General features: G+C 54.9%; 1 protein-coding gene across 3 annotated transcripts in view; it reads left to right on the top strand.

The window, feature by feature from the left end:
* The first annotated feature begins 1,352 nt into the window (after positions 1 to 1,352).
* The window catches only part of ARHGEF10L (Rho guanine nucleotide exchange factor 10 like), a 42,563-nt gene continuing 25,086 nt past the window's right edge, over positions 1,353 to 18,829 (top strand). Inside the window, exons 1-9 of one of the 3 annotated variants that reach the window (XM_077190158.1) lie at positions 1,435 to 1,575; positions 6,561 to 6,621; positions 10,175 to 10,417; positions 10,947 to 10,974; positions 11,547 to 11,632; positions 11,838 to 11,921; positions 13,253 to 13,431; positions 14,936 to 15,052; positions 17,074 to 17,182. In XM_077190158.1, coding sequence (XP_077046273.1) covers positions 6,594 to 6,621; positions 10,175 to 10,417; positions 10,947 to 10,974; positions 11,547 to 11,632; positions 11,838 to 11,921; positions 13,253 to 13,431; positions 14,936 to 15,052; positions 17,074 to 17,182 — 874 coding nt within the window. In that variant the 5' untranslated portion in view covers positions 1,435 to 1,575; positions 6,561 to 6,593. Of the gene's footprint in view, positions 1,576 to 6,560; positions 6,622 to 10,174; positions 10,418 to 10,946; positions 10,975 to 11,546; positions 11,633 to 11,837; positions 11,922 to 13,252; positions 13,432 to 14,935; positions 15,053 to 17,073; positions 17,183 to 18,829 lie in introns of all 3 variants that reach the window. The other 2 variants (XM_077190156.1, XM_077190157.1) reach the window with 2 other exon arrangements.

The raw sequence follows: 18,829 nt of genomic DNA, 5'->3' as shown, positions 1-18,829 counted from the left end.
AACCTCCAGAAAAATCCCTTTAATTTCTGGGGAAAAAAAACAAACCCAAACTCCCCTCCCAAGCAAACAAACAATAAACTAGGAAAATTCACTTTATTTCCAGGAAAAAAACTCCAGAAAAATTACTTTAAATCCCTGGAAAAAGCTCCAGGAAAAACACTTTAATTCCCAGGAAAAAGAAGAAATAAATTCACTTTAATCCCAGGATAAAAAGCTCCAGAAAAAATCGCTTTAATTGTTGGAAGAAAAAAAAAAGAAATAGGAAAAATCAGGAAAAATCACTTTAATTCCCAAAAAAACCCCAGGAAAATTTCCTTTAATTCACAAAGCCCCATGCACGCTTTTGCTGCTTCCCAGAAATAATCCGGGAAAGGTTTTCCCTCCCAAAACCTGGAAAAGTGGGAAAGGCAGGAAAAGAGGGAGGAGGAAAAGAAGGAAAAGGAAAAGGAGGAAAAAGAGGAAAAGCTGGAAAGGAAAAAGGAGGAAAAAGAGGAAAAGCTGGAAAGGGAAGAGAAGGAAAAAGGAGGAAAAAGAGGAAAAGGAAAAGGAGGAAAAAGAGGAAAAGCTGGAAAGGAAAAAGGAGGAAAAAGAGGAAAAGCTGGAAAGGGAAGAGAAGGAAAAAGGAGGAAAAAGAGGAAAAGCTGGAAAGGGAAGAGAAGGAAAAAGAGGAAAAAGAGGAAAAGCTGGAAAGGGAAGAGAAGGAAAAAGGAGGAAAAAGAGGAAAAGCTGGAAAGGGAAGAGAAGGAAAAAGAGGAAAAAGAGGAAAAGCTGGAAAGGGAAGAGAAGGAAAAAGGAGGAAAAAGAGGAAAAGCTGGAAAGGGAAGAGAAGGAAAAAGGAGGAAAAAGAGGAAAAGCTGGAAAGGGAAGAGAAGGAAAAAGAGGAAAAAGAGGAAAAGGAAAAGCAGGAAAAAGAGGAAAAGCTGGAAAGGGAAGAGAAGAAAAAGGAGGAAAAGCTGGAAAGGGAAGAGAAGGGAAAAGAGGAAAAGCTGGAAAGGGAAGAGAAGGAAAAAGGAGGAAAAAGAGGAAAAGCTGGAAAGGAAAAAGGAGGAAAAAGAGGAAAAGCTGGAAAGGGAAGAGAAGGAAAAAGGAGGAAAAAGAGGAAAAGCTGGAAAGGGAAGAGAAGGAAAAGGAGAAGCAGGAAAAGCAGGGAAAGGAGGAGGAGAAGGAGGAAAAAGAGGAGAAGGAAAAGCAGAAGAAGCGGGAAAAGGAGGAGCAGGAAAAGGAAGAGGAGCAGGAAAAAGAAGAAAAAGAGGAGCAGGAAAAGCAGGAGAAGCGGGAGCAGGAAAAGCAGGAAAAGCGGGAAGGGCAGGAAGAGGAAAGGCAGGAAAGGAGGAGGAGGAGGAGGAGGAAGGGGAGGAGGGAAGGCGATGATTCCCAAATCCCGGCATCCCTCGCTCCGCCGGACGCGGCTCCGGGCCGGGCCCGGCGCTCCCGCCGGGATTTGGGAATCGCGGGCGCAGCCCCGGGAGCCGGGAGAGCCCCGGGAGGATCCCGGGCCCCGCGGATCCCGCCGGGAGCGGCCATTCCCGGCCCGCGGCCCATGCGGACACCGAGCGGCGGCCGCGGCCTGCCCAGGTCAGCGCATTCCCGGCCCCCCAATCCCGGGATCCGCCCGCGCTCCCAGCCCAGCCCGAGCTGCCAGGGATCCTCCCGGCTGCCCCAGCCAGCCCCGCTTTTCCTGCCGGGCCTGCTTCCCAAAAACCCAGCCCAGATCCCGGGATCCAGCCCCAAATCCCGGGATCCAGCCCCAAATCCTTGGACCCCACCCCAGATCCCTGGATCCAGCCCCAAATCCCGGGATCCAGCCCCAAATCCCGGGATCCAGCCCCAAATGCCTGGATCCAGCCCCATGTCCCTGAATCCAGCCCCAGATCCCTGGATCCACCCCAAATCCCTGGATCCAGCCCCAGATCCCTGGGTCCATCCTCAGATCCCGGGATCCAGCCCCAAATCCCTGGATCCAGCCCCAGATCCCTGGATCCAGCCCCAAATCCTTGGATCCCATCCCAAATCCCTGGATCCAGCACCAGATCCTGGGATCCAGCCCCAAATCCCTGGATCCAGCCCCAAATCGCTGGATCCAGCCCCAGATCCCTGGGTCCACCCTAAATCCCTGGATCCAGCCCCAAATCCCTGGATCCAGCCCCAGATCCCTGGGTCCACCCTAAATCCCTGGATCCAGCCCCAAATCCTTGGACCCCACCCCAGATCCCTGGATCCAGCCCCAAATCCCTGGATCCAGCCCCATGTCCCTGAATCCAGCCCCAAATCCCTGGATCCAGCCCCATGTCCCTGAATCCAGCCCCAAATCCCTGGATCCATCCCAGAATCCCTGGATCTGGCTGCATATCCCTGGACCCAGCCCCAAATCCTTGGATCCAGCCCCAGATCCCTGGATCCCGCCCAAATCCCTGGATCCAGCCGCAAATCCTTGGATCCAGCCCCAAATCCCTGGATCCATCCCAGAATCCCTGGATCTGCCTGCAGATCCCTGGATCCAGCCCCAAATCCCTGGACCCAGCCCTAAATCCCTGGATCCACCTGGAAGTCCCCATTCCCACCCATAAATCCCTGGATCCACCCCCAAATCCCTGGATCCACCCAGAAATCCCCATTCCCACCCCAAATCCATGGATCCACCTGGAAATCCACGGATCCACCTGGAAGTCCCCATTCCCACCCCCAAATCCCGATATCCAGAGGTTTTCCCATTGGGATGAGCTCTCCCCTCCCCACTGTCCCAGCCCTTCCTGCCGTTATTCCCGCTCGAAAATTCCCAGATTTTCTCGAAGGATTGGATTTAAAACTCCCAAAAAGCCGGGAAGGGGAATTCCCGTCGGTAACAAAAACAAAGGGAATTTTGGGACAAATAAAGGGGATTTTGGGACAAATAAAGGGGATTTTGGGACAAATGGAAGGAATTTTTTTTGGTAAATAAAAGGAATTTGGGGGGAAAATAAAGGGAATTTTTGGGGCCAAATGAAGGGGAATTTGGGGAAGATAAAGGGGATTTTAGGGAAGATGATTATTTATTCCTAGTTATTCATTCCTGGTTATTTATTCCTGGGATCAGCAGCAGGGTGGGGCCGATTCCCGGCAAATCCCACTGGGATGGATCCCGAATTTCCTGCTGGGATGGATCCCGGATTTCCCCCCAGTGTTCCCAATCCCTGATCCAACCCAAGCGGGATCAATCCAGATCCATGGGATGATCCTGGGATGGATCTGGATCCCTGAGAGGATCCCAGGGTGGATCCAGATCCACGGGAAGGGCTCAGGATGATCCTGAGATGGATCCAGACCCTTGGGATGATCCCTGGGATGGATCTGGATCCCTGGGATGGTCCCTGGATGATCCTGGGATGGATCTGGATCCCTGAGAGGATCCCAGGGTGGATCCAGATCCATGGGAAGGGCTCAGGATGATCCCAGATGGATCTGGATCCCTGGGATGGTCCCTGGGATGGATCTGGATCCATGGGATGATCCCAGGATGGATTTGGATCCCTGGGATGGTCCCTGGATGATCCTGGGATGGATTTGGATCCATGGGATGATCCCAGATGGATCTGGATCCATGGGATGGTCCCTGGATGATCCTGGGATGGATCTGGATCTGTGGGATGATCCCAGATGGATCTGGATCCGTGGGATGGTCCTGGGATGGATCTGGATCCCTGGGATGGATCTGGATCCATGGGATGATCCCAGGATGGATCTGGATCCCTGGGATGGATTTGGATCCATGGGATGATCCCGGGATGGATCTGGATCCCTGGGATGATCCCTGGATGATCCCGGGATGGATCTGGATCCGTGGGATGGTCCCTGGATGATCCTGAGATGGATCTGGATCCTTGGGATGGATCTGGATCCCTGGGATGGTCCCTGGATGATCCCAGGATGGATCTGGATCCCCGGGATGGTCCCTGGATGATCCTGGGATGGATTTGGATCCCTGGGATGATCCCTGGGATGGATCTGGATCCCTGGGATGGTCCCTGGATGATCCCAGGATGGATTTGGATCCATGGGATGGATCTGGATCCCCGGGATGGTCCCTGGATGATCCTGGGATGGATCTGGATCCCTGGGATGGATCTGGATCCCTGGGATGGATCTGGATCCCTGGGATGGTCCCTGGATGATCCCAGGGTGGATCCCTCAGTGTCTCCCCCAGGCAGCAGCTCTGGTGCCAGGGATAAAAATATCCCAGGATAAAAATACCCCGGGATGGGAGAGGCCAGGCCGGGCCGGGTTTGGATCCCGCTGCTCCCGGGGCTGGGGCCTCCTTGGGAATCTCCATTCCCAGGGATTTCCCATCCCAGCATCCTTGGGTTCTCCTGCATCCCCCTTTTCCTGCCCCACTTCATTCCCATGGATCCCACTTCCCATTTTTCCTCTCCTGATTCATTTCCATGGATCCCTTGCAGCTCCCAAAACTCCACATGCCCAGGGATGATTCCCCATCCCCACATCCCTGGGTTATCCCGAATCCTCATTTTCCTCTCCCAATGTATTTCCATGCACTCCCGCTTCCCAGTTTTCCTCTCCTACTTCATTTCCATGGATCCCCAGCAGCTCCTGGGAATCCCTGGATTTTCCCGCTTCCCACTCTTCCTCTCCCTGTGCATTCCCACAGATCCCATTTTTCCTCATCCCATGGGATCCGTTTTGCTCCCGGGATGTTCCCACTCCTGACTGTGCAGAACACTCTGGGAAAAATCCCTTTTTCCCTTGGATCCATCCCAATCCCAGGATTATTTTGGAGGCCTGGGATAAATCCAGGCTGGGCTGGGCTGAGCTCAGCGCTCCAAACGGGAGTGACCTTTTCCCTGGATAAATTTGGGATGGGCCGCGATTCCCGCTGGGAGAGGGACCCGGAGCGGGAAGGGGCTGGATCCCAATCCTGATCCCAATCCCGGGGTTGTTTTTCCTGAGGATTCCCAACTTTGAGGCTTTTTCTGGAGCTGCAGAAACTGGGAATTCTCGGTGTCCCAGGAACCTCCGGCTCCGGAACTTCCCTGGGGTTTTGGGGATTCTTCCCCTGGTTTTTCTGGATTCTTCTCCTGGGATTTTGGAAATTCTTGTCCTGGTTTTTGGGGATTCATCTCCCATTTTTTTGTGGATTCATCTCCTGGTTTTTGGGGATTGATCTCCTCAGTTTTTGTGGGTTCATCTCCTGGTTTTTGGGGATTCATCTCCTGGTTTTTTGTGGATTCATCTCCTGGTTTTTGGGGATTGATCTCCTCAGTTTTTGTGGGTTCATCTGGCTTTTTTGGGATTTTTCCTCCCAGTTTTTGGGCATTCTTCTCCTGGTTTTTTGGGCATTCTTCTCCTGGGATTTTGGAAATTCTTCTCCCTTTTTTTTTTTTTTTTTGTGGATTGATCTCCTGTTTTTTTTCTGGATTCATCTGGGTTTTTTTGGGGGATTCTTCTCCCAGTTTTTGTGGATTGATCTCCCTTTTTTCCGGTGGATTCCTCTCCTGGATTTCTGGCTCGCTTGGCGTCGCATCCGGAGGGAAAATTCCCAGGTTGGGTGACCCAGGAGAGGTTCCCACTACAGGAAAAGAATTCCAGGAGGGAAGATCCCAACCTTTCCCGGGATCATCCCTTGGGACCATCCCAAGGCTCCGACCTTGCTGCCCTTCCCGGTGCCCTCCGGGCGCTCTCGGCTTTCGGGGCGGATGCTCCATCGATCCCTGCATCGATCCCACACGGATTCTGCCACTTCCCGCCCTTCCCTGGGAGCAGCATCCACAATTCCCGGGATAAATTCTCCCTGAGCCGTTCCCAGCTCCCTGTCCCAGCTGGAGCCTGAGTTGGATCCATCCTGCAGGAGCCTCCTGGTCCTTTCCAGGGCTGGGATTGGGGCTGATCCCCCTTTCCCAACCCTTTTTCCCCCTTTCCCCCTTTCCCAACCTTTTTCCCCCTTTCCCCCTTTTCCAACCCTTCTCCTCTTACCCAACCCTTTTCCCTCTTTCCCAATCCTTTTCCAACCCTTTTCCCCCCTTTCCCAACTCTTTTTCCCCCTTTCCAAACCCTTTTCCCCCTTTCCCAACCCTTTTCCCCTTTCCCAACCCTTTTTCCCAACCCTTTTTCCCAACCCTTTTCCCCCTTTCCCAACCATTTTTCCCAACCCTTTTTCCCAACCCTTTTCCCCCCTTTCCCAACCCTTTTTCCCAGCCCTTTTCTCCCTTTTCCCAACCCTTTTTTCCCCCCTTTCCCAACCCTTTTCCCCCTTTCCAAACCCTTTTCCCCCTTTCCCAACCCTTTTCCCAACCCTTTTCCCCCTTTCCCAACCATTTTTCCCAACCCTTTTTCCCAACCCTTTTTCCCCCTTTCCCAACCCTTTTTCCCAGCCCTTTTCTCCCTTTTCCCAACCTTTTCTCCCTTTTCCCAACCCTTTTTTCCCCCCTTTCCCAACCCTTTTTCCCCCTTTCCCAACCCTTTTTCCCAGCCCTTTTCTCCCTTTTCCCAACCCTTTTTCCCCTTTTCCCAACCCTTTTCCCAACCCTTTTTTTCCCCCTTTCCCAACCCTTTTTCCCTGTTTTCCACAGGAACGCCCCTGGAGCAGCTGAGCCCCCCCCGCCATGGCCTCGCCCCCCCCGCCTGCAGTAGGTACTGTCAGCCTCGGCTTCCGCAGTTTGGGATTTTTGGGGATTTTGGGAATTTTGAGGCACCAGCCCTGGGGTGGGAAGGAGGGAGCAGCACCCAGGGTATCCCTGATATCCCAGCTGGAGCCTCTCAGGGTTGGGAAAACACAGAGGGATCTTGGATCCTGGGGGCTGCTGGTCCTGTTCTCTGTCCCTGGTTCCCTGATTCCCTGTTCCCTATTTCCCTGCCTCCCTGATTCCCTATTTCCCTGATTCCCATTTCCCTGTCCCTGTTTCTGTGGTTGCCTGATCCCCATTTCCCTGTTCCCTGATTCCCTATTTCCCTATCCCTATTTCCCTGATTCCCTCTTTCCTTGGTTCCCTATTTCCCTGTTCCCCTATTTCCCTGATTCCCCGTTTCCCTATTTCCCTGATTCCCTCTTTCCCTGGTTCCCTGATTCCCTATTTATTTCCCTGTCCCTATTTCACTGATTCCCTCTTTCCCTGTTCCCTGTTCCCCTATTTCCCTGTTCTCCTACTTCCCTAGTTCCCTGTTTCCCTGATTCCCTATTTATTTCCCTGTTTCCCTGATTCCCTATTTATTTCCCTGTTTCCCTGTTCCCCTATTTCCCTAGTTCCCTGATTCCCTATCTCCCTGTCCCTATTTCCCTGATTCCCTATTTCCCTGATTCCCTCTTTCCCTGTTTCCCTGTTTCTTTGTTCCCCTGTTCCCTGGTTCTCTGCTTCCCTCCCTCCATTCCCAGTGTCCGTTCCCTTCCCATCCCTCTCCCTCCCCCTTCCCTCCCCTTTTCCCTCCATTCCCTGTGGGTGTCACAGCCTGGCCAGAGAGGGGGGAGGCTGGAGGAGCTTCCCTGTGGGTTGGTCTGGGAGGTTTTAGGGAGGCAGAGAGGAGGAATTGGGAACAAACGGCCGAGAATCCGCACGATGGGGTTGGAAGAAGCCGATGGGTTGGGAAGGAGCTGATGGGGTCGGAAGGAGCCGATGGGATGGGAAGGAGCCGATGGGTTGGGAAGGAGCCAATGGGGTGGGAAGAAGCCGATGGGGTCGGAAGGAGCCGATGGGTTGGGAAGGAGCCGATGGGGTTGGGAAGGAGCCGATGGGGTGGGAAGAAGCCGATGGGTTGGGAAGGAGCCGATGGGGTGGGAAGAAGCCGATGGGGTCGGGAGAAGCCGATGGGTGGGAAGAAGCCGATGGGGTCGGGAGAAGCCGTTGGGGTCGGGAGAAGCCGATGGGTTGGGAAGGAGCCGATGGGTTGGGAAGGAGCCAATGGGGTTGGAAGGAGCCGATGGGTTGGGAAGAAGCCGATGGGTTGGGAAGGAGCCGATGGGTTGGGAAGAAGCCGATGGGTTGGGAAGGAGCCGATGGGTTGGGAAGAAGCTGATGGGGTCGGAAGAAGCCGATGGGGTGGGAAGAAGCCGATGGGTTGGGAAGGAGCCAATGGGTTGGGAAGAAGCCGATGGGATGGGAAGAAGCCGATGGGGTCGGAAGAAGCCGATGGGGTGGGAAGAAGCCGATGGGTTGGGAAGGAGCCGATGGGTTGGGAAGAAGCCGATGGGTTGGGAAGAAGCCGATGGGATGGGAAGAAGCCGATGGGGTCGGAAGAAGCCGATGGGTTGGGAAGAAGCCGATGGGATGGGAAGAAGCCGATGGGTTGGGAAGGAGCCGATGGGTTGGGAAGGAGCCGATGGGGTCGGAAGGAGCCGATGGGTTGGGAAGAAGCCAATGGGGTTGAAAGAAGCCGATGGGGTGGGAAGAAGCCGATGGGTTGGGAAGGAGCCGATGGGTTGGGAAGGAGCCGATGGGATGGGAAGGAGCCGATGGGTTGGGAAGGAGCCGATGGGTTGGGAAGGAGCCGATGGGTTGGGAAGAAGCCGATGGGGTCGGGAGAAGCCGATGGGATGGGAAGAAGCCGATGGGTTGGGAAGGAGCCGATGGGGTTGGAAGGAGCCGATGGGATGGGAAGAAGCCGATGGGTTGGGAGAAGCCGATGGGTTGGGAAGAAGCCGATGGGGTCGGAAGAAGCTGATGGGATGGGAAGAAGCCGATGGGTTGGGAAGGAGCCGATGGGTTGGGAAGAAGCCGATGGGGTTGGGAAGGAGCCGATGGGGTCGGAAGAAGCCGATGGGGTCGGAAGGAGCCGATGGGTTGGGAAGGAGCCGATGGGGTCGGGAGAAGCCGATGGGTTGGGAAGAAGCCAATGGGATGGGAAGAAGCCGATGGGGTTGAAAGAAGCCAATGGGTTGGGAAGGAGCCGATGGGATGGGAAGAGGCCGATGGGTTGGGAAGAAGCCGATGGGTTGGGAAGAAGCCGATGGGGTTGGAAGAAGCCGATGGGTTGGGAAGGAGCCGATGGGTTGGGGAGAAGCCGATGGGTTGGGAAGAAGCCGATGGTTGGGAAGGAGCCGATGGGTTGGGAAGAAGCCGATGGGGTCAGGAGAAGCCGATGGGTTGGGAAGAATCCGATGGGTTGGGAAGGAGCCGATGGGTTGGGAAGAAGCCGATGGGGTCGGAAGAAGCCGATGGTTGGGAAGAAGCCGATGGGTTGGGAAGGAGCCGATGGGATGGGAAGGAGCCGCTTTCCTGGGAGACGCTGGCCCCGAGGGGTCTCCTCGATCGCCGCTCCTGGGCAGTGTTTGATTGAGCGGCCGCCCAGGGGCACCGGAACAGGCCAGGGACACAAAGGGGTCCCAGTAAAATGGGGGCTTCTGCCCTGGAGTCCATGGTGCCAATCCCCCTTTCCCTCCTCCATCCCTTCCCCTTTTCCATCGTCCACTTCCATCCCCCTTCCCTGGATTTTCCCTCCCCATTCTCCCCCTCCATCCCCTTTTTTTCTCCCTCCTCTGTCTCCATCCCCCTTCTCATTTTCCTCCCCCTCCATCCACTCTGCCCCCTCCATCTCCATCTCCATCCCCTCCTTCCTCCTCTTCCTCCATCCCTTTTTCCCCCTCAATCTCTGCCCCATTCCCCTCCATCTCCTCCATCCCCTTTTCCTCCCTTTTCCTCCCTTTTCCTCCTCCATCCCCTTTTCCATCCTCCATTTCCATCCCTCTTCCCTGGTTTTCTCCATCCCCATTCTCCTCCTCCATCTCTTTTTTTTCCCTCCTCTTCCTCCATCTCCCTCCTCTATCTCCTCCCTCCCCTTTCCCTTCATCCTCCTCCTCCTCTTCCTCCACCTCCATCCCCCTTCTCCCTCCCACTTTGTCTCCATCCCCTTTTCCATCTCCACCCCCTTTTCCTCCATTTCCTCCATTTCCTTTTTCCATCTCTTCCATCTCCTGCATCCTCATTTTCCCTTCTTCGTCTCCATCTCCCTTCTCATCTCCCATCTCCATCCCTTTTTTCCTCCATCCCTTTTTTTCCATCCATCCATTCCTTTTTTTCCTCCATTCCTTTTTTTCCTCCATCCCTTTTTTTTCTCCATCCCTTTTTTTCCTCCATCCCTTTTTTCCTCCATCCCCCTTTTCCCTCCCCTCCCTTTCCCCACCCCATCCCTCCCCATCCCTGTTTCCCACTCTCCCGTGCCCCATTCCATGTTTTCCATGCCCGTTCCTGTGCAGGATCTCCCCCGGATCCCCCCGGCCCCGCGGGGATGGAGGAGCTGGGCCAGGCCTTCGACTTTGAGGACAGCGAGGAGGAGGAGGAGGAGGAGGGGGAGGATGAGGACTCGGATTCGGGAGCTGATCCCTGCCCTGATCCCTGCCCTGATCCCTGCCCTGATCCCGGAGCCGATCCCGGAGCCGATCCCGGTGCTGACGTCGCTCTCCAGGCGCCCCCGCGCCGGCGGCGCCCACCCAGCTCTGGTGAGGAGCATTCCTGGCACTCCTGGTGTGGAATTCCCGCTCATTCCCGGCGTGGAATTCCCAGTATTCCCTTGCGGAATTCCCGGTATTCCTGGTGTGGGATTCCCGCTCATTCCTGGTGCGGAATTCCTGCTTATTCCTGGTACGGAGTTCCTGGTATTCCCATGTGGAATTCCTGTTCATTCCTGGTGTAGAATTCCCAGTATTCCTGGTGTGGAATTCCCCCTCATTCCCAGTATGGAATTCCTGCTTATTCCTGGTATGGAGTTCCCGGTATTCCCAGTGTGGAATTCCCTGTATGGAATTCTTGGCCATTCCCAGTGTGGAATTCCTGCTTATTCCTGGTATGGTGTTCCCAGTATTCCCAGTGTGGAATTCCCAGCATTGCCAGTATGGGATTCCTGCTCATTCCTGGTGGGGAATTCCTGCTCACCCCTGGTATTCCCATGTGGAATTCCTGCTCATTCCCGGTATTCCCGGTGCATCCCGTGGTGCCGACACTGTTTCTCTTTGCTTTCCTTCCCCGCAGAAGGGCTGGAGCCGGAGACCCAGGAAGGGTGAGTGGGATTTGGGGCATTTAGTGGGATTTCCAGGGAATTTTGGGGGTTCTGGTGGGATTTGGGGCATTTAGTGGGATTTCCAGGGAATTTTGGGGGTTCTGGTGGGATTTCCAGGGAGTTTCCTGGATTTCCAGGGAGTTTCCTGGGATTTTGGGGGGTTTCAGGAGGTTTTGGTGGGAATTCCAGGAGTTCTGGTGGGATTTTGGGTCCCATGATGGATCTTTGGGATCCGTCCCCTCCGTTTGATGTCGCAGCTGCTGCCGTGCCTCAGTTTCCCCCAACTTCCCTGCATTTCAAAGGGCTCTGACAGGAGAACTCTGGGATTTTGGGATCTTTTCCATCATCCCTGAGCGTGTTGGCAGAACATCCCTAAAAACCTGGGATGACCCTAAATCCTGGGATCCCAAGGAGCAGATGGGGGGGGGGAAATTCCTTTAAAAAAAAAATTCCTTATTCTGTTCCTGTGGTGGGAATGGGGGTGGCAGCGGGCGGGAGCTTTGGGAGCCCCCAATCCCAGGGGATTTCCCCCCGATCCTGAGGGATTTTTTTTCCCTGGAATGTTCCCGCAGGATCCCGGCACAGGTGAGCAATGGCGAAGCCGGAGGAGATTCCCAGATCCGGACCCGCACCTGGAAGAGGGAGAGCATCTGTCGAGGTGGGGAAAGGCTGGGATAACCCCGGGATAACCCTCGGGATAACCTCTGGGATTAACCCTTGGGATAACCCCTGGGATTAACCCTCAGGATAACCCCTGGGATTAACCCTCGGGATAACCCCTGGTGGGCTTGGGAATGTTTCTGTGCCTCGTTGGGGTCCTGGGCTGCTGATCCCGATCCCAATCCCGATCCTGGTGTTCCCAGGGGAGCGTTTCTCCTTCCCGGAGGTGGAGGACGAGGTCATCTATGACGATGTTCCCTGCGAGGGCCTGGATGTGGATCAGGACGGTACGGGAACGCTCTTCCTGCTTTTCCAGCCGGGAGCCGCCTCTTCCCAGTTTTCCAGGGGCCCCCGTCCCATTTTCTGTCAAGAAGGAGAGTGGGAGGGAATAACCAGGGAAATCCCGGGATCTAGGGGATGGAGCTGCTCCCAGAGGGCTGCAGGACCCTGAGGGTTCCAGAGAATGGGAATTCTGGAGTTCTGCACTAGGATTCCCCAATTCCCAAAATTCTCCTTCCTCTCCTTCCTTCCTCATTCCCCTTCCTCTGTCCCTCTCATTCCTGTCACTCACAGGGGATCAATCCCCCCTGGATCCATCCATGCATCCCAACTCCCTTCCAAACAGTCAAAGCCCAGAACTCCCATGGCTTGGGAGCACAGGGAAAAGCGGGAATGGAGAGAGAATGGAGCAGGAAAAGTGGGAATGGGAGCGGAGCAGGAATGGGAACGGAATGGGAATGGAGTGGGAATGGAATGGGAATGGAGCAGGAATGGAATGAGAATGGAGTGTGGATGGAATGGGAATGGAGTGGGAGTGGAGCAGGGATGGGAATGGAGCAGGGATGGAGCAGGGATGGGAATGGAATGGGAGTGGAGCGGGGATGGAAATGGAGCAGGGATGGAGCAGGAGTGGAGCGGGGATGGAATGAGAATGGAGTGGGAATGGCGCAGGGATGGGAATGAAGTGGGAGTGGAGCAGGAATGAAGTGGGAATAGGGATGGAGCAGGGGTGGGAATGGAATGGGAATGGAGCGGGGATGGGAATGCATTGGGAAAGAAGTGGGAATGGGAATGCATTGGGAATGGGGCGGGAATGGGAATGCATTGGGAATGGGGCGGGAATGGGAATGCATTGGGAATGGGTGGGAATGGGGGTGCATTGGGAATGGGGATGCACTGGGAATGGGAATGCATTGGGAATGGGGCGGGAATGGGGATGCATTGGGAATGGGTGGGAATGGGGGTGCACTGGGAATGGGGCGGGAATGGGGGTGCATTGGGAATGGGGATGCACTGGGAATGGTGGGAACGGGGATGCACTGGGAATGGGGATGCACTGGGAATGGCGGGAATGGGGATGCACTGGGAATGGGGATGCACTGGGAATGGTGGGAATGGCGGGAATGGGGATGCACTGGGAATGGTGGGAACGGGGATGCATTGGGGATGGGGATGCACTGGGAATGGTGGGAACGGGGATGCACTGGGAATGGGGATGCACTGGGAATGGTGGGAATGGGGATGCATTGGGGATGGGGATGCACTGGGAATGGTGGGAACGGGGATGCAGTGGGAATGGTGGGAATGGGATGCAGTGGGCATTCCCGGCTGCCGGCAGGCGCGGGGCTGATCTACGCCGAGGTGCAGCGCGGGGAGGGGACGCGCCTGGGGCAGGACCTGGGCTGGAGCTCCAGCGAGTTCGAGAGCTACAGCGAGGGAGAGTCCGGAGAGGAATCCCGGCCGGAATCCCGGCGGGACGCGGAGCCGGCCAAGCTGCGCGCGGCGTTCCAGCCCAAGGTACCCATCCCTCTGGAATCCTCCTCCTTCCCTTGGAACCCTCATCCATCCCTTGGGAACCCTCATCCTTCCCTTGGGAACCCTCATCCTTCCCTTGGGAACCCTCATCCTTCCCTTGGAACCCTCATCCATCCCTTGGGAACCCTCATCCATCCTTTGGAACCCTCATCCATCCCTTTGGAATCCTCATCCATTCCTTGGAATCTTCATCCATCCCTTTGGAATCCTCATCCATTCCTTGGAATCTTCATCCATCCCCTTGGAATCCTCATCCACACCTTGCAATCCTCATCCATCCCTTTGGAATCCTCATCCATCCTTTGGAATCCTCATCCATCCCTTTGGAATCTTCATCCATCCCTTTGCAACCCTCATCCATCCCTTTGGAACCCTCGTCCATCTCTTTGGAACATCTATCCATCCCTTGGAACACTCATCCATCCCTTGGAACACTCATCCATCCCTTTGGAACACTCATCCATCCTTTTGGAATCCTCATCCCGGCTTTTCCCAGAATTCTCCGGCGTGGAGGCACCAGAGCATCCCACAGATATTGCTGCGTTTTTCCTGGAATTTTCTTTCCGGTTTCCTCTTCCCCTTTCAGTTTTCCCCCTGCTGGAGCCTCTCCCTGCCTTTCCCTGCTCCTGCTGCACTCCCTGCTAAATCCCAGATGGAATTTTGGGATTCTGCTGCCTGTTCCTGCCGCTTTGGGATGATTCCTCCTGCTTTTGGGGCTGTCCATCCCAGCTGGAATTCCGGGATTTTTGGGATGATTTCTCTGGCTTTTGGGGCTCTCCCTGCCTTTCCCTTTGCTGCATTCCCTGCTCCATCCCAGTCAGAATTCCAGGATGATTTCTCCCGTTTCTGAGCCTCTCTCTGCTGCTCCTGCATTCCCTGCTCGCTTCCAGCTGGAATTTCAGGATTTTTGGGATGATTCCTCCTGGTTTTGATCCTCTCCCTGTCTTTCCCTGCTTCTGCCCTCCCTGCTTGCTCCGAGATGGGATTTTTGGAATGATTTTTTTCATTTTTGAGCCTTTCCCTGCTGTTCCTGCATTCCCTGCTCCATCCCAGCCGGAATTCCAGGATGCTGTTGCCTGATCTGTGCTGCTTTCCCTGCTCCTGTTGCGTTCCCTGCTCCATCCCAGCCAGAATTCCAGGGTCATTTCTCCTGTTTTAGAGCCTTTCCCTGCTCCTGCTGCATTCCTTGCTCCATCCCAGCCAGAATTCCGGGGTCATTTCTCCTGTTTTTGAGCCTCTCTCTGCCTTTCCCTGCTCCTGCTGCACCCCCTGCTCCATCCCAGCTGGCATTTCAGGATTTTTGGGATGATTCCTCCCATTTCTGAGCCTTTCCCCGCTGCTCCTGCGCTCCCCGCCTGCTCCCAGCCGGAATTCCGGGCTGCCGCCGCCATTCCCTGCTCCTTTGGGATGATCTCTCCTGTTTTTTTGCATTTGCTGCTTCCTGGGATCTCTGCTCTGCTGCTCTCCCGCTTTGCTTTGGGCTCAGCTCTCTCCAGACCTCCATAAACTCAAGGAAAAATGCGCCAGGACTAAGCGGGAGCTCCTGGCTCTGAGAGTTGGGGGGAAGGAAATGCAGGAGCTGAAGCACAAATCCGATTGGAAGGTACCGACCCCGACCCGCATCCCGAAATTCCCCAAACCCCCGGCCTGGGCGGGGATAAAATTCCCTCCTGGAATGGATCCAGGCTGGGCCCGTCCCATTCCCATCCCAGAAAATCAGCCTGGAGCTGCTGGGGTGCTGCTCCTGTCCAGGGGCTCCTGGGGCTTCCCGGGACATTGGAATTCAGGGATTCGGGGATCCAGGAAGGAGTTCAGGAAGAAAATGATGAGTTCAGGAATTCGGGAAAGAATTCAGGAATTTGGGAAGAAAATGATGAGTTCAGGAGTTCAGGAAGGAATTCAGGAATTCAGGAAGAAAATAATGAGTTCAGGAATTTGGGAAGGAATTCAGGAAGAAATTCAGAAAGAAAATGAGGAGTTCAGGAATTCAGGAAGGAATTCAGGAATTCAGGAAGAAAATGATGAGTTCAGGAATGTGGGAAAGAATTCAGGAATTTGGGAAGGAGTTCAGGAAGAAATTCAGGAAGCAAATGATGAATTCAGGAATTCAGGAAAGAATTCAGGAATTTGGGAAGAAAATGATGAGTTCAGGAATTCAGGAAGGAATTCCTGAAGGAATTTACAAGGGAAGGAATTCAGGAATTCAAGAAGAAATTCAGGAATTCAGGAGGGAAGGAAGGAATTCAGGAAGGAGAATTTTGGGAATTGTGGAAACTCAGGGCTGAGCCTTTCCCACCCCATCCCATGGGGTAGAACTGCTGGGATTTGGGGTAGAACTCTTGGATTTGGGGTAGAACTGCTGGGATTTGGGGTTGAGCTGTCAGGTTTGAGGTACAACGTTGTGATTTAGTGTAGAACTGTCAGATTTGGGGTGCAACACTGGGATTTAGGTTAGAAACGCTGGGATTTGGGGCAGAGCTCTCAGATCCGGGGTAAAACCCCTGGATTTGGGGTGGGAAAGGCCGATCCCCCTTTCCCTGCCCGGCCCCGCTTGGCTGCGCCGCACGACCCCGCTCCGGCTGCTGCGATCCATGGGGGATCCCGAGGATCCGGGGGGATCCAGGGGGATCCCGGAGCCCTGGCCCTGTGCCTGCTGCTCCCGGCTGGGAAAACTGGGACTGGTGCTCCAGGGATCTTCCTGAGGGGCTGGATCCGGGAGGGATCCTGGGCCTTCCTGATCCCTGAGGTCCCTGTGCTGATCCCAGTGATGATCCCTGTGATCCCGGTGATGATCTCCTGAGATCCCTGAGATCTGGATCATCAGATCCCTCAGATTCCTGTTTTCCTTGTTATGCCTCTGATCCCTGTTATTCCTGTTATTCCTGTTATCCCTGTGATCCTGGCAGTCCTATCCTATGCCTGTTATCCTGATGATCCCTGTGGTCTTTGTGATGATCCTGGTGATCCCTGTGATGATCCCTGTGATCCCAGTGATCATCCCGCTGATCCCTGTGATCCCTGGGATCCCAGTGACCCCTGTGGTCCTTGGGATCCCTGCAATCCCAGTGATGATCCCTGTGATCCCGCTGATCCCTGTGATGATCCCATTGATCCTTGTGATCCCTGAGATCCTGGTGACGCCTGTAATCCCAGTGATGATCCCGGTGATCCTGTTGATCCCTGAGATCCCTGCAGTGATCCCTGCAGTCCCAGTGATCTCGGTGATGATTCTGGTGAACCCTGCTGATCCCAGTGATGATCCCGCTGATCCCTGTGGTGATCTTGGTGATCCCTGCGATCCCTGTGATGATCCTGATGATCCCTGTGCTGATCCCTGCAATCCCAATGATGATCCCACTGATCCCTGTGATCCTGGTGCTCCCTGTGATCCCAGTGATGATCCCTGCGATCCCTGAGCTGATCCCTGCAGTGATCCCATGATGATTCCTATGATGATTCCTAAGCTGATCCCCGCAGTGATCCCTGTGATGATCCCTGAGCTGATCCCTGAGCTGATCCCTGAGCTGATCCCTGGGCTGATTCCTGCAGTGATCCCCGCAGTGATCCCTGCAGTGATCCCTGGGCTGCTCCCCGCAGCGATCCCGGCTCCCGTTCCCGTTGCAGGTGTCGCAGCTGATGCGGGCGGCGCGCAGCGGCACCAAGGACGGGCTGGAGCGCACGCGCATGGCGGTGCTGCGCAGGGTCACCTTCCTGCAGCGCCGCGACGGCGCAGGTGAGGCACCGGGAACCCGGCCCCAGGGAAACCCATCCACAGGGAACCCCATCCACAGGGAACCACAGATCCCATCCCCAGGGAACTCAATCCCCAGGGAACCCCATCCACAGGGAACCCACCCATCCCCAGGGAACCCTGGATCCCAGCCCCCGGGAAACCCATCCACAGGGAAACCCATCCACAGGGAACCCCAGATCCCATCTCCAGGGAACCCCAGATCCCATCTCCAGGGAACCCCAGATCCCATCCACAGGGAATCCAAGATCCCCAGGGGAACCCATCCACAGGGAACCCCGGATCCCACCCCCAGGGAACCCAATCCCCAGGGAATCCCATCCCTCTGGAACCAGGGGGTCCCATCCTTATGGACCGCAGGAATCCCATCTCTATGGAACCAGGGATCCCATCCCCAAGGAATCCCATCCCTCTGGAACTGGGAACCCCATCCCCAGGGAACCTCCGAGACCCCATCCCCAGGGAATCCCATCCCTCCAGAACCAGCGGATCCCATTCCCAGGGAACTGGGGATCCCATCCCTACAGAACCCCAGGAATCCCATCCCTCTGGAACCAGGGGACCCCATCCCCAGGGAACCTCTGGAAACCCAATCCCCAGGGAATCCCATCCCTCCAGAACCAGGGGATCCCATCCCCAGAGAACCCCAGGGATCCCATCCCTACAGAAACCCAGGAACCCCATTCCTCTGGAACTGGGGATCCCATCCCTCTGGAATCCTGGGGATCCCATCCCCACAGAACCAGGAGATGCCATCCCCAGAGAACCCCAGGAATCCCATTCCTCTGGAATCCTGGGGATCCCATCCCCATGGAAGCAGGAACCCCATCCCGCCAGAACCTCCTTCCCCTTCTCCCGCCTCATTCCATGGCTCTGGAGCTTCCTGGGATCTCTGCAGGCTCCAGCTCCCTCCTTTTATCCTTCAGGGATAAACTGGCAGCACCCAGCCCGTCCTTGTGTTTTTCCTTCAGGATTTTCTCCCTCCAGGATTTCTTTCCCTGAATTCCCAATTCCCACAGGGTTTCCCATGGATTTTCTTTCAAGATTTTCCCCCTGAATTCCCAATTCCCAGGGCCTTTCCTGTGGATTTTTCCTTAAGAATTATTTTCCTGAATTCCCAATTCCTTGGGGTTTTTTCTTGGGTTTTTCCCTTAGGATTTTCCCCCCAGATTCCCAATTCCCAGGAGCTTTCCCATGGATTTTTCTTTCAGTATTTTTTTCCCTGAATTCCCACTTCCTCAGGGGTTTTTCTTGGATTTTTCCCTCAGGATTTCTTTTGCTGAATTCCCAATTCCCAGGGGCTTTCCTGTGGATTTTTCGTTGAGGATTTCCCCCCCTGAATTCCCAATTTCCAGAGATTCCCCATGGATTTTTCCTTCAGGATTTCTTTCCCTGAATTCCCAATTCCCAGGAGGTTTTCACTGGATTTTTCCTTCAGGATTTTCCCCTGAATTCCCAATTCCTCAGGGTATTTTCTCGGGTTTTTCCCCCTGGATTTTTCTCCTGATCTCCCAATTCCCAGGGAGTTTCCCTAAGGACTTTTCCCTAAATCCCAGTTCCCAGGGGGTTTCCCTTGGATTTTTCCCTAAATTCCCAGTTTCTGGGGGGGTTTTCCTGACCCTTCCCTGT

This window comes from Agelaius phoeniceus, chromosome 24 (genome assembly GCF_051311805.1).
Source record: "Agelaius phoeniceus isolate bAgePho1 chromosome 24, bAgePho1.hap1, whole genome shotgun sequence".
NCBI lineage: Eukaryota > Metazoa > Chordata > Aves > Passeriformes > Icteridae > Agelaius > Agelaius phoeniceus.
Note: the sequence above shows the minus strand (reverse complement) of the source record. Positions and strands in the feature narration are given on the sequence as shown.